General features: G+C 48.6%; 1 protein-coding gene across 3 annotated transcripts in view; it reads right to left on the bottom strand.

Annotated features, from left to right (window-relative positions):
- Nucleotides 1-13,844, bottom strand: part of MINDY4 (MINDY lysine 48 deubiquitinase 4) — a 152,336-nt gene that overhangs the window by 82,710 nt on the left and 55,782 nt on the right. For all 3 annotated transcript variants that reach the window (XM_084859438.1, XM_084859440.1, XM_084859441.1), the window contains 3 exons: nt 8,344-8,402; nt 7,391-7,500; nt 1,846-1,962 (listed from right to left, as the gene is read on the bottom strand). In XM_084859438.1, the coding sequence (XP_084715564.1) occupies nt 1,846-1,962; nt 7,391-7,500; nt 8,344-8,402 (286 nt within the window). The remainder of the gene's footprint in view (nt 1-1,845; nt 1,963-7,390; nt 7,501-8,343; nt 8,403-13,844) is intronic.

Here is a 13,844-nt window from a genome sequence, read left to right as displayed (position 1 = left end):
TCACTGTGCATATAAGTCTATGTGCACATTTTTGTGATCATCATGGTTTTTCACAACATGGTGATCGCACTGGAGGAGGAGGGGCCCTGGTAAGTGTGGGCAGCTCAACCAGCATGGGGGCGGGGGCTCGGGGTGGTGGTCAGGTGGTCTGCTGGACTCCTGGACCAAAACGGGCGCCCGTGCCATCCCTAGGTAGAGGGGAGAGAAATAGCAAGGCTAGAGACTGGGAGTGGAGAGAAGTGGGAAGATAAAGGGGTGAGTGGGAGAGAAAGAGCAAGGCTAGGGGCTAGGAAGGGAGAGAAAGAAAGAAGAATGCTAAGGATGGGAAAGGGAGAGATCGAGGAAAGGGACTGGGTGGAAAGAAATAGCAAGGCTAGTGTAGGGATGGCGGAGAATTTCTCCCCGAAACTTCGGGGGGCCGAAGACTGGGTGGGGCCAGGAAGGAACACTTCCCTTCTCTTCCTGCTCACTGTACTGCTGATCAGTGACAGGTTCAAGAACAGGAAGGAGAATCTGGTGCCTTAACATTTTTCAAGTTCTTAATTAAAAATAATTTTGAAGGGGTAGGGGGTGGGGAGCTTCGCGGGCACTGTTGGACATCCCTGTGAGCACTGTTGCACCTGTGGGCTCCATGCTGGGGATCCCTGGCTTAGTTCTCCAGTGCCTGGCTTTGAACCCCTGTGTATACAACCAAGTTAGTGCTGAATTCCTGACAGGCTCCTCATCTTTAACCGCTCCATGGCAGGCAGGTGCATCACGGTCCTCTCAGTGGTTCTGCGAACTGAATTTTGCTGGTGGCAGATGAGTGAGGATTTCACTTCAGGTTTTGTTTTGATTAGGGGTGGACGAAAGTCACTTACCTGTCCTCGAAGGACGTTCGCGGTGGGGGGGAGGCGCTTCGCTGGTCCCCCCGCGAAGTTCAGGCCGGGGGGGGAGGCTTCCCGCCTCACCCCGGCCGAAATTCAGGCCGGGGGGGAGGCTTCCCGCCTCTCCCGGCCGAAATTCAGGCCGGGGAGGAGGCTTCCCACCTCGCCTGGCCGCGAACGCGAAAGTTTTTTTTTTAAAAAAACGCCCCCTGATAGGCTACGTGACGATTCACGTAGCCTATCACGGCTAGATTTGCAAAGTCAGCCGTGATAGGCTACGTCAATCGTCACGTAGCCTATCAGGGGGCATTTTTTTTTTCTTTCATTGCAATGGCGGCAGCGGCAGCCGGTTGAAAGACCGGCTGCCACTCCCGCCCCACTCGAACACCCGCCGAACCGCCGGCCAGACCTGCCGCCGGGAGGGACATTCGGCGAAGGTAAGTCCCGTCCCGGGGGGGGGGTGCGGGGGGCGGGGGGGTTCGGAGGATTTCTCCCCGAAACTTGTTCGGGGGGCCGAACACGTTGGCGCTCGGCCCCCCGAAGTTTCGGGGAGAAATTCTCCGCCAACCCTAGTTTTGATACAAATTTACCAAAATTCACAATGTTCATATTCAGGAGAGAAAGAACTTAACATTCGAATGTGGGAGAAACCAAAACTGACAGATTCGCCCATTCCGAGTAATTAATTTCCCAAAAGCAAGCCTGATGGGACGGTTCAATCAGTTGTATCAAAAGTCATTTTGGGTATATTGACTAATATGCAGGAGCGCCTTTGCACAAAAATAAACCACAGCACAAAACGAACCATGATGCAATCATACATGGGCCACGGATGGGTTGGTGGCCTTGGGCTCAAACCAGTGAATAGTTCTCTGGTATGCTACTAGGCTGATGCACGCAATTCCGGTTCATGGGTACAAGGGAAATCCCCAGTGATTTGTGCCCAGTAATTCCTAAAGCACGACTTTGCACTCGTTACCTTTTTTTGTACGATGCCATACTTCAGTTGAGGGCTCTCGTTAAAGGCAAAGCTCTGGATTTTCCATTCCTCGCTGAAGCAGCCGAGGCTGGAGCCAAACAATAGGGTTTTTAGATCCTTAATTTTAAAAAAAGAAAAGAAAAATGAGAGGAAGAATAAAAATGGAAGGAAGAATCCCCTTTTCCGTTTTGAAAACAAATTCAAATCCCGGATCTCTGTCTCTCTCTGTCTGTCTGTCTGTGTGTGAGTGTGTGTGTGTGTGTGTGTGTGTATGTATGTGTGTGTGTGTGTGTGTGTGTGTATATATATTTGCAGTGGTGTAGCTGTTAAGTTCAGACCCTGGACTTAATGAACTTATGGAGGGACCCCCTTTAGATGTCCATCTGTGCTACTTCAGTTGTGAAGCACACAATTTCTATTTCTCTTCTTCTTCTTGATATGTTAGAAAAACAACACCAAAACTGTTTGCCAACCTTGATTAAAAACAAACAAATACTTGGAGCATGTGCAGTTTTGCATTTTAAACGCACTTACATTATAGCACTATAATGACTACAGGAATAACATGGACTTTGCTTCAGCTGCTCTGAGACCCTCATCACCTGACGCTCCCTGGGTGGTCACTTGGGGGCTCCCTGCACTTTGCAGCCCTTGACTTTGCCACATGGTCCCTACTTGCACCACAGTATTTTTGCAGCAATTTCTAGTCAGGGAGGAGAAAAGCCATGGCACAATGCCTGACCCAGTCTAGCCGCCCTTTTAATTTCTGTGTAATGAATGCTGTATTTAGCTGGCTTATCCAAGTGAGAAGTCATTTTTTCCTTTCCCTGCAGCGTTCCTGCAGCATAAATGGTTATGTGTCGCTGCAACACAGGACAAGGCTTTGGCCGCATATCCAACTGTGGCTCAAATCATCTTAAATCATTTTCAGGAAGGCTGTGTCAAGTCTAATTGTTACAACAAAACAACACACAGAACTCACTGCTGCCGAGGGATACATAATTCATAAACACTTGCAAAATATTCTTCTAAGAGTAGTTGCTTATAACTCCCAACCCATGGATGTTTCTAGGTTCACTTAAAAATATATTCTTTTTTTGACTGAGTTTTAACTTAAATGAAAGGAAAATAAAAAGTACAAGTCGGACCTGCAACAAAATGTTGCAGTGTGGAGTGCTGTTCATGATGCCAGTCAGGCAGCTGTGCCCCCTTCCAGATACGCCATTCCATTTCCGGTTCCCCTGATTTTCTGTTCCACTCCAACATTCCATTCCCATGGAGCACTGAACCTTAGTGTGTGTGTGTTTTCCCCCCTAAAGACGTTTTTTTGGACTTCTGCAAACCTTGGGGTGTCTGTGAATCATGCGAACATGCCCCATTCAAAGCCCCGAACGTGATCACAAGTGTGAGCTCGTGTCTGCCAAAAATGTTCGCAAAATGCCGGATATGTGCTTGTGTTGGATTTGTGCAACTTCCCCAGTTCGATTTTGTGCAAATTTCCTAATGGGTGTCAATTCCCCTGTAGATTGAAGCAGTCCCACTTTTATTTTGTCTATAGAGGACAACAGTGCAAATTGGGACATCTGCACACATTGCACATTCGATCGCTGCTCGATTCGTGCAATTTTCCTGATAGTGCAGAGTGAGCTGCGATGGCAAATGCAAACGGGCTTTGCTTCAGAGTCAGAAAAGGAGAGACCCTCCAAGACCCTGAGGGTGAGGTAGACTGAAGAAGCAGGCCAGACTCCTCGAGCCCAGGAGAAGTGCCTGGCTGCAGCAGGGGACTCAGGAGGAGACTCTTTCCAGAAGCTACCAATACGCCTCAGCCGGATCCTGGGCAGGCTTGTAGGGATGGCAGAGAATTCCACCACGGACTCCAATGAGTCCATGGCGGAACGGAAGACTTACCCCCGCCTCCACGCGGAATACTCTTCGGCCGGATCCTCTGGCTCCGGATTGCTAGCAATACGGCTGCCATGCCATATTGCTGGCTGAAGGAGACTGAAATGGCTGCCTTTACCTTAAACTAAGGCCTTTATCTTAAACTAAGGCCATTTGCATCCGCAGTCAGTAGTCCCCTTCAGCCTGCGAAATGGCATGGTGGCTGTATCACTGGCACTTTGGAGCTGGCCGGAGGCTCCACAGAATTGCCGTGAAGCAGAGCTGGCTGAAGAGAATTCCGGGGGGAGGAATGGATCACCCCCCCCTGCAGACACACACACACCCCAGACTGGCAGGTAGGGGATTCGTACATCCCTACAAGCTTGTGCCAGCCTCTGCTGAAGAACAGCAGTTTGGGGCTGGAAGAGTTGCTGTAAACAACGTCTGACCTGCTGTTCTGGTTCCAGCCCTAGGCTCCCTAGCTATCCATTGGGCTGAACCCATCATGAATAGGGATGTCAGAGAATTCCACCATGCATCTCGGTGAGGCCGAATGCCAGTGCATTCGGCCCCCCGAACTCCGTGGCGGAAAGGCCTGCCACCCCCCCACCCCCCGCAGATCCCCCCCAGGACGAGACTTACCTGGGGCGGATGTGGCAGCAGCTCCAGCGGCGGCTTCAGCGGCGGCTGGTCTTCCGACCAGCTGCTGCCGCCGCCGCCATTTGCAGTCTTCCCCCCCCCATTCGTGATAGGCTACGTAAAGACTTACGTATAGGGTTGGCGGAGAATTTCTCCCCAAAACTTCGGGGGGCCGAGCGCCAACGTGTTCGGCCCCCCGAACAAGTTTCGGGGAGAAATTCTCCGCACCCCCCCGCACCCCGCACCCCCCCCAGGACGGGACTTACCTTTGGTGAATGTCCCTCCCAGCAGCGGGTCTGGCCGGTTCGGCGGGTGTTCGTCCGGGGCGGGAGCGGCAGCCGGTCTTTCGACCGGCTGCCGCCGCCGCCATTCCAAGAAAAGAAAAAAAAAGAAGAAAAAACGCCCCCGTGATAGGCTACGTGACGATTAACGTAGCTTATCACGGCTAGATTTGCAATGTCAAATCTACGTAAATCGTCACGTAGCCTATCACGGTGACTTAAAAAAAAAAAAAAAGCGCGTACGGATAATGGCGGCCCCCATATTTGCGTTGCCCTTATTTTCGCCGTAGTCTACGTAAAGAACGTAGACTACAGCGACCAAATAAGGAACGCGAATGGCGGCTCCCTATGGGGGCCGCCATTTGCGTACGCTTTTTTTTTTAAAGTCACCCGTGATAGGCTACGTGACGATTAACGTAGCCTATCATGGCTGACTTTGCGGATCTAGCCGTGATAGGCTACGTTAATCGTCACGTAGCCTATCACGGGGCGTTTTTTTTTTTTAACTTTTTAGTTCGCGGCCGGGCGAGGCGAGGCGCCTCCTCCCCGGCCTGAATTTCGGCCGGGCGAGGCAGGAAGCCTCCCCCCCCGGCCTGAACTTCGCGGGGGGAGCAGCGAAGTGCCTCCCCCCACCGCGAAAAGCTTCGAGGACAGGTAAGTGACTTTCATCCATCCCTACTTACGTAGCCTATCACGTCTGGGTTAAAAAAAAAAAAAACACGTATGCAAATGGCGGCGGCTATGGCTAGCAGGGACGCAAATATTTATGTAGACTAAGACAGCAAAACTAAGGGGGAGCGCAAATAGCGTAGTAGATGCCAGGTAAGTGGGGTTTCGTACATCCCTAATCGTGAATACTTCTGGACTGCCTTTTGACTATGCTTCCCAGTTGAACCTTGTCAGCTGTGGCGCCTTACCCAACTCCCCCTTGGACTAAATCTCTCGTGGGTACCTTGTGGACGGCCTATTAATGGTTCTTCCTGCCTGAACCCTGTGTGCTGCAGTGCCTTGGTTGTCTTCCTGGTTGCCTTTGAATCATAGCATAGTAGGGCTGGAAGGGGCCTATAAGACCATTGAGACCAACCCCCTACTCAATGCAAGAATCCAAGTCAAAGCATCCCTGACAGGTGGCTGTCCGGCCTCGTCTTGAAGGCCTCCAGTGTGGGAGAGCCCACCACCTCAATAGGTCATTGGTTCCATTGTCCTATTGCTCTAACAGTCAGGAAGTTTTTCTGGATGTTCAGCTGGAACCTGGCTTCCTGTAACTTGAGCCCATCGTTCCATGTCCTGCTCTCTGAGATGATCGAGAAGAAATCCTGGCCTTCCTCTATATGACAACCTTTCAGGTACTTGAAGAGCGCTATCATATCTCCCCTCAGTCTTCTCTTCTCAAGGCTAAATGTCTTTGTTGCCCTTCGCTGAACCCTCTCCAGTTTGTCTGCATCATTCTTCAAGTGTGGTGCCCAGAACTGGACACAGTACTCCAGATGAGGCCTAAGCCGTGCTAAGTAGAGAGGAACTAGTACTTCACGTGGTTTGGAAGCGATACTTCTATTAATGCAGCCCAAAATAGCATTTTCCTTTTTTGCAGCCATATCACATGGTTGGCTCATATTCAGCTTGTGTTCTACCACAATTCCAAGATCCTTCTTGCTTGCAGTATTGTTGACCCAAGTATTCCCCATCTTGTAACTGTGCATTTGGTTTCTTTTTCCTAGGCCTTGGCTCTGCTCTCTAATCTGTGTGGAACTCCCAGGGATCCTCTCATAACTGACCTTGGTCTGCTAGTCAAGCCTGAGCCTTGGGAAAGCAGGACCGTTTTGGACTACAGCACTCATCAGCCATAGCCAACACGGCCAATGACCAGGGACGATGGAAGTTGTAGCCCAGAACATTTGGAGGGCACCAGGTGATCAGGTCATTGGTCTAACTCAGTATAATCTGGCTTCATAGAAGTAATCGCTCAGACTTGGATATCTTTCATTTGAGTAGAGGAGTTTATATTTCGTCATACACGAGCTGCAGTTGAAGGATCCGAGGAGCAATGTTTTGAAGAACCTGCACCCCAAAAGCTGAGTTTGAGACCTACTCAAAGTTGTAGGTCCTGCCATCTAACCTGGAGAGCAATCCTATACTCCCACAAGAGCATCCCAGGGACTATAGGATTCTTCATAGCCCTCCCTCCCCCCCAAGGCCATAGCCCTGCTACAACCTTGGAAGGGGGACTCTGGTATCTGATCCCTCCCCCTGCCCCCCTGCAGCAACTGCAGAAAGAACTATGCCCATTGCTTTCTAAGGTTGCAAATCTGGCCTGGGAGGACCTTGGAGAGGTCTGTAAGGGGGTGTTCCAGTTGGCAGGGAGGGGAGAGGGCAGGTTATGAAGAATCCTAAAGCTTTTCCAACCCCTACCCTGCTCCCACCAGCACACCTCCTTTAGATGGGCTCAGAGGGCTTAGAGGAAAAAGGAGCCAAAGGATCACAGAGAGGTAAAAATCACCTCTGTTGCTCCTTCTGCCCTGCCGGCAGGAGTCCAGCAGGGCACTGGATTCACAGATGCCTCCAGGTTTGGAAGCTTCCATCTCACAAGGGTGCACCCCATAGGATTGTGCCCTTATTGGGTTAGATGTGGGAGCAGGGATGCTGGCCTTCTAGGGTATAAGGCAACAGCCATTCTGTCTGTCTGATTATAGAATTATAGAATCCAATACAACTTTCTGCATTAAGCACATCAGTGTGTTTCTTACTCTTGCAAGGAAGAAGTCAATGGGCTTTGATGTCACTTGGAGTACACAGAGAGTAGAAGGGTCAGGGATCTCGCAAACCTCCTCCACTGTTTCTTCATCCTCAACATCGACTAAAGTGGGGAAAGAAAATGACTCTTTAATATCCAGAACATATGCTAAAAAATGCACTCCTGCATCACTCCCTTTCTTAGTTTTGGCAAGGTGGCAGGTAATATTTGCTCTCTGGCCTTTTAGGATGTGTTTCCACCTGCTTATCTGTCAGAAATCATGGCTGACATGCTAAACTATCATCCTCCAGAAGGGACTCCCCCAAAATAACGAATTTGGGGTGTTGGGGTTAAAAATGTCTGGAAAGGTCTGGAAAGTGGAAAACCATGAAGTTTAAACTTATGGACAAATTTATCAATTTTGGTTTCTCACAGTTTCTCATTTTCTTCCGATCTTAAGTTCAGTATATCCTGAACTTTGAGAATGTAAAGTTTGCAAGAAAATTCATAAGCATTTTATGCACATTTCTCCTAATACATGGATTTTGCCTAATATGCAGATTTTTGCAAACATTTTTCCAAATATAATGCATTTTTGAATGTTATTTTCCCTAAAATATGTGTTTTTGTATTATTTGTTTTAATTGGAGATCTCCATTGCAAAATTCAGAGAATGCAAATGTTGTAGGAAAACTGATTTTCTGTTGGCACAGTGGTCAAAAATGTGAACTCGGGTATGTTTAAAATGTGAACTGAACAAATCTCTCCCCATCCCTATTTAAACTCTCAGGTAGGTGGGTTTAGCTTCAATATTAGGTGACATTTCCTAACTCTACATGGAGTTCACCTGCCTATGGAGGGTATATTACCTTCTCATTACATGGCGTTTTCCAAAAACTGTTCCATTAAAAATAAATAAACATAAACTGGAGAAAAGCAATTGAGATTTTACCAAGAGGAACATACCAAGTTCTAAAGCATCTCCGTGCAGGTGGTCTCTTCTGGAAGTAGATGTTGGAGTCTTTCTGGATTGAAAGAAAATTAAGCACACAAATTACCAAACCAATATAGTAGATCAGAGAAGTTTCTGTATAGAGATTGCATTGAACAACTACATTTTAGCATCTTCAGCTATGCTGAGAATGATGGGGTAAAAGGTGAAACAAATCCTTCCAACAGCAAATTTCAGGGAGTGGAAGTACAACTGGGGGGGGGGGTGATGGGAAACTTATCACCCTCCACTAGAACTCTTTCCAATAGCAGCCAGCTGCCATGTTTTCTCCCAAGAGCCCCTGGGAGCACATGATGTAGCATCATTCTAATAGAGGGCTTCGGGGGGGGGGGGGACATGGCAACCCAGAACCTCCTAGATGCTACCAGGCACTCCGGGAAGATAACATGGCAGCTGGCAGCCACTAAGAGAAGCTGTGGTAGAAAGCAGTAGTTCTGCCCCAATCCTTGAATTCTCTCCAAAGGCTGGCCAAAATGGCCCTGCCTTGCCCACAAGTGGGGTGAAATGGAGGGAGGAATTTTGGCTCAGTCCAAGATGATTGCTTTGGAACCTTCTGTCCCAGTAAATTTGCAATTCTTGTTTTGACTTTATGCTAAATTATTGTATCCTAGGTTGCATTCTCGTCCAGTTTGTACACTGTGTTGTTTTCACATCAGGCTTCAGCCTGCTTAAATCTGCTTTGGATTGGGAATTGTAATTAAAAACTATTTTCCAGCCATCTATTTCTCACCAGGAAAAACACATGCCAATCCACATCCAAATGGGATGAGAGCCAAAGGCCACTGTGCCAGATGTGGGATTCCAAATATTCCCAGTCCACTGACAGGCACAATGCGATTACATCAATAAAGGTTGACTTATAACACCCACCCCATTTATACATTTCCTCTCCTGGCTTTTTATAGAAGGAGGTGAGCAAAGACATGAGATTTCTGACCTCCCCATAGGTTTTTTGGCACCCAGGTGTCTGGTAGACTTTCTGTATCGTAAGACCATAAAGCACCCAGAAAAGCTGAAAGGAGTTTTGCTTCAACAAAACGTGACTCTGTTGGCACAATGAATGACTGTACATGAATATGCTAGATTGGAAAATGAATCATCAGCATTAGAGATGAGTCAAGGCTGAAGCAACCTGCCAACGTTAATGCGTAAATAGACCAGTCATGAGGACATGGAAGTAAATGGGTTGAAAGTAAATAAAAAATGCATTGTGGTGGAATACAGTTAATTTTACAATGATATCTAGCAACACACTGATTCATGTAAAAACAGCTTAAGTGGCCAATATGGGGACTAACTGCAGCGACAATTTCATGTTCTTCCGTAAGATCCTTTTCGTATATTCCTCTGAAGAACAAATGTGGGAGGATAAAAATAAGAGCAGAAGGACATTTGTGCCCTGATCCTGAGCTTCCCAGAGCAGAGGCTGCTCCAGGAAAAAGAATGAACAAACGAAAAAAAGGCTGGGCACAGAAGGGTGCTGTCACACTCATGCTCTGCTTGTGGTTTCCTGGTCAACAGCTGGTTGGCCACTGTGTGAACAGAATGCTGGACTAGAAAGACCCTTGGTCTGATCCAGCATGGCTCTTCTTATGTTCTTAAGGGGCAAACTATATCTGGGGAAGATGGATACCTTTGTCTCACATGATGTCAGGGATGAGTCCAAGCTCCTTGAGATGCCTGACAGCTCCAATCCTGAATCAGAGTTGGAACAGCTAGATCAGAGCCTGGGGGAGAGATCTTCCCTAGAGCCTCAAGATGCTGGGAGAGATTCCTCCAAAGGCCTTGACAAACAGATGGCCCAGGCTGGGTCACTGCCCACTCCCTCCACTGTGAGAAATCAAGTCCCGAGGAGGAGGAAGAAGAGGGATGTGACTTGAGAGACATTAGGGTGTGTTGCAAAGCAAAGTGGGAACAGTTGAGGACAGTGCTCAGATGCTCTGCCAGGATAGCCATTCTTGGAAGCCAACTTAGGAGGAAGCCACGCTGAGGGGCATCACTGTAAAGCAAGTTAAGCCGTGAGGTTCACAACAAATTGTTGGCAACTTCACTACCCTCCATCTTTCCTGATTACAGATTGCAGATTAGTTGTTTAGGACCCAAGGCAGTCAGAGAGTTTCCTTGAATCTGCATTTGTAGAAAGGCTAGTCTCCAGCTTGCCTATCTATCTATCTATCTATCTATCTATCCTGCCCAATAGCTAAAGCTCTCAAATAAAGTCATATTAGCCTGAAGCTTTGCCTCTTTGTGGCACTGATTGTTTAGGGGAAGGATGATCCAATCCTGACACATATTATGATCAAGAACATAAACAAGCCTATGTTTCTCATTTTGACAGGGCAAGCAGGCAACGTTTAAAGTGGGCAGGTTCCCACCCTTTCAACACCTATATCCAAGAAGCATTCAACTGGCCACTGATGGAGGCAGGATGCTGAGTTAACTGCACCCATTGGCCTAAGGTAGCAAAACAGTGATGTGATGGCTTAAAAATATCTTTCTGTTTATCTGCCCATGGGCAGGCTACCCTGCCTGGGAACCCTGGGTGCCTTCAACTGTGATTAAGCAATTGTGCTTTCCTGTATTTTTTTTTTTAACACACATTGATAACTGCTAGGGAAGGGATAGAAAGAAACCTATATAGGGTTTGGACAAGGAATGTTGGATAAATCCACAATGGAAGCAAATGAGTTTGGATTTTCATGAGTCTGACCTGTGGATTCCACAGCAGATCAGGTTTCCCCCTGTCAGGAGGATTCCACAGACCTGCAGACCAATTTTCTAACTTTCCCAAATTTTGCTCAATTTTCATCAGAGAAAAATATGCAAAAATTTTAAAAGGCCAAAAATGTGCATCCCCCATAGGCTAACGCATGAAAATGTGCATTTGGGGGGGAATTAGTGCATTTCCACATGTGTGCATTTGTGCAGAGGCTAATGTCCGCAAAATCAGAGACAGAAAAAATCTGATTCTGTCAATGGGGGGACGACGGAACGAAAGGTGCCTGACAACCAATGAAACACAGATGGAATGGATTTCACACAATCCATACATCCCTAGTTTGGACAACCCTACATGTGAAACCAAACCAGCATTTGTATGTCTCGCTCCCTCCTCCCCTTCCATATTGTGTTGCAGTACTTACTCATCTTGTGACACCGTTGGCACTCTGCATTTCTCTACCTCACTGGTGAACGTTGGTGTGTGAGGTGGTGGTGGGGAAACGCAGAGGCCTGTCATCTTACAGCCTTGTATTTAACAACTTGCCTGGTTCCCATAGGTGACCAGGAATTCCATGCAGGCAAGTGAGTGGGATGATGGAGGAAAGGTGGCTTCCTTCATCCCCCCTCTGCCAGTCCACTGGGTTTCTGTGCTAGCCATAGAAGCAAGAAAGGCCATTCCTCCATGCCAGGCATGATTGGAAACCAAGCAGGCAAGCAGAGGAGAAGGACAGATCACGCCACTCCTTCTTCACCAGTCTACTTGATCGACAACAATATTGATCTATCTTTCTATCATGTAGGAGCCTGCTTCCCTTAGCAGGCTAGTACATTTTTACGCTTTTATTATTTAGTTTATTTATATCCTGCCCTTCCTCCAGTGAGCCCAGAACAGCTAACAACACAGACAGAAACAATAAAACACGTGAATACCATTACAATCATAACGCTAAAATTAGAAATACACAATAAAATACAATAAAACCATCATTACCACCATGACTATTAGGCACGCGCGCGTGTGTGTATGGGGGAAACCTCCTTCAGCACACAGAGTTGCATCCAATGTTAGTCCTACTTAGGGATGTACAAAACTCCGACCTCCCATTCCGGGGAGGGTCCAGGGGGGCAGGCGATCCGTTCCTCCCCCCAGAATCCTCGTGGGCGGGCTCCACTCCGCAGCAATTCCATGGAGCTGCTGGCCGGCTCTGTATAGCCAGCGATACGGCCGCCATTGCCGTGCTGGGTTGCTGAGGAGGAAGGAATCCGGATGCAAATGGCATCCACTACGCCATTTGTGGCTGTAAAGCTCTTAGATTAACCTAAATGCAGCCGTGAATGGCTGCATTCAGCTTAAACTAAGGGCTTTACGGCCGCAAATGGCGTCCGCTATGCCATTTGCATCCATGGTTTTTCCCACGATAGCCTAGCCATTCATGGCTGCATTTAGGTTAATCTAAGAGCTTTACAGCCGCAAATAGTGGAGCGGACGCCATTTGCATCCGGATTCCTTCCTCCTCGGCAATATGGCACGGCAATGGCGGCTGTATCGCTGGCTAAACGCAGCTGGCCGCGGAGAGGAGCCGGCTTCAAAGCAGATTCCGGGGGAGGTGGAGGTGAGTTCCCTGTTCTGCTGCAGACTCCGGAGGCCGGATTCCTTTGAATCCAGCCTCATTGGGGTCCACAGCGAATTCCTCCACCATCCTTAGTCCTACTTAGAGTAGACCCACTGGAATGAATGGGACTTAAATTATTAATGGATCCACTCTAATTAGGACTAACATTGGATACAACCTATAGGCAGCTACTGTAGTTGGGCAAACACAATCTTTCAACTTCGGGGTTGGACTCAATGGTCTTGTAGGCCCCTTCCAACCCTACTATTCCATGATTCATACTCGCCATCACAATCTCTCTAGCCAGCTGAGAGTGTCCTCTTGGCAAAAGAATCAGTGCAATGAGTTGGAATATAGTGTGCAGATGCATATATGAGTAAAGTAACATGATTACAGTATGTGACATGTGTATTGCTTTCCATAGGGCTGTGCATGGACCCCCCGATTCGACTCGGAGGCCGCTTCAGGGCTTCCAAGGCGGGCCAGATTAGGTTCGGGCTGATTTGGGGCGGGGAGGGACTCGCCTCTGCCTACAAAGCTGAGGTGGAATTTGGACATCTGAATCCCGCTTAGCCACGCCCCCCGAACACAATGCCCAACCCCCAGCTCCTTACCTGGGCACTTAGGCTTGTTCTGGGGGGGGGGGGCACCACTGCGGCTACCACCAGGGGATCTGGTGCCACCACCAGCTCTTAGGCCTTCAAGATGAGTGCCAGCAGCTGTCTTGTTGTTCCGGGGGATGGAGGGAGGCATTTTTAAAATGGCTTCCCCCTCCAGAACAACAAGACTGCTGTCAGTGCACGTCCATAGGACCCAGGTAAGGAGCCGGGGGCTGGGTGGTGGCAGTGGCAGCAGCGTGGCAGCTGGGATTCCGGATTGTGCAGAAGCACACCGAAGAACTTCAGAGCAACCCGATTTGCTTTGTGCTGTTTCGTCCCACCTCCGCCTTGCCTCGGAGGTGGTCCGAAGTGCCCCAAAGCGCCCCGCTTTGAGATGGGGCTCGAGCTTCGTGCCAAAGCAGTGCACAGCCCTAGCTTTCAACTCACTCATGATGGCACTCAAAGGAGTTGGGGGAAAGCCCAGTTCAAGCAAACAATGGGATTCCTGGGGCCGGAGAATAT

Source organism: Heloderma suspectum, chromosome 5, assembly GCF_057233095.1.
Source record: "Heloderma suspectum isolate Gila_16-S chromosome 5, 16-S_ref, whole genome shotgun sequence".
NCBI classification, from domain to species: domain Eukaryota; kingdom Metazoa; phylum Chordata; class Lepidosauria; order Squamata; family Helodermatidae; genus Heloderma; species Heloderma suspectum.
Note: the sequence above shows the minus strand (reverse complement) of the source record. Positions and strands in the feature narration are given on the sequence as shown.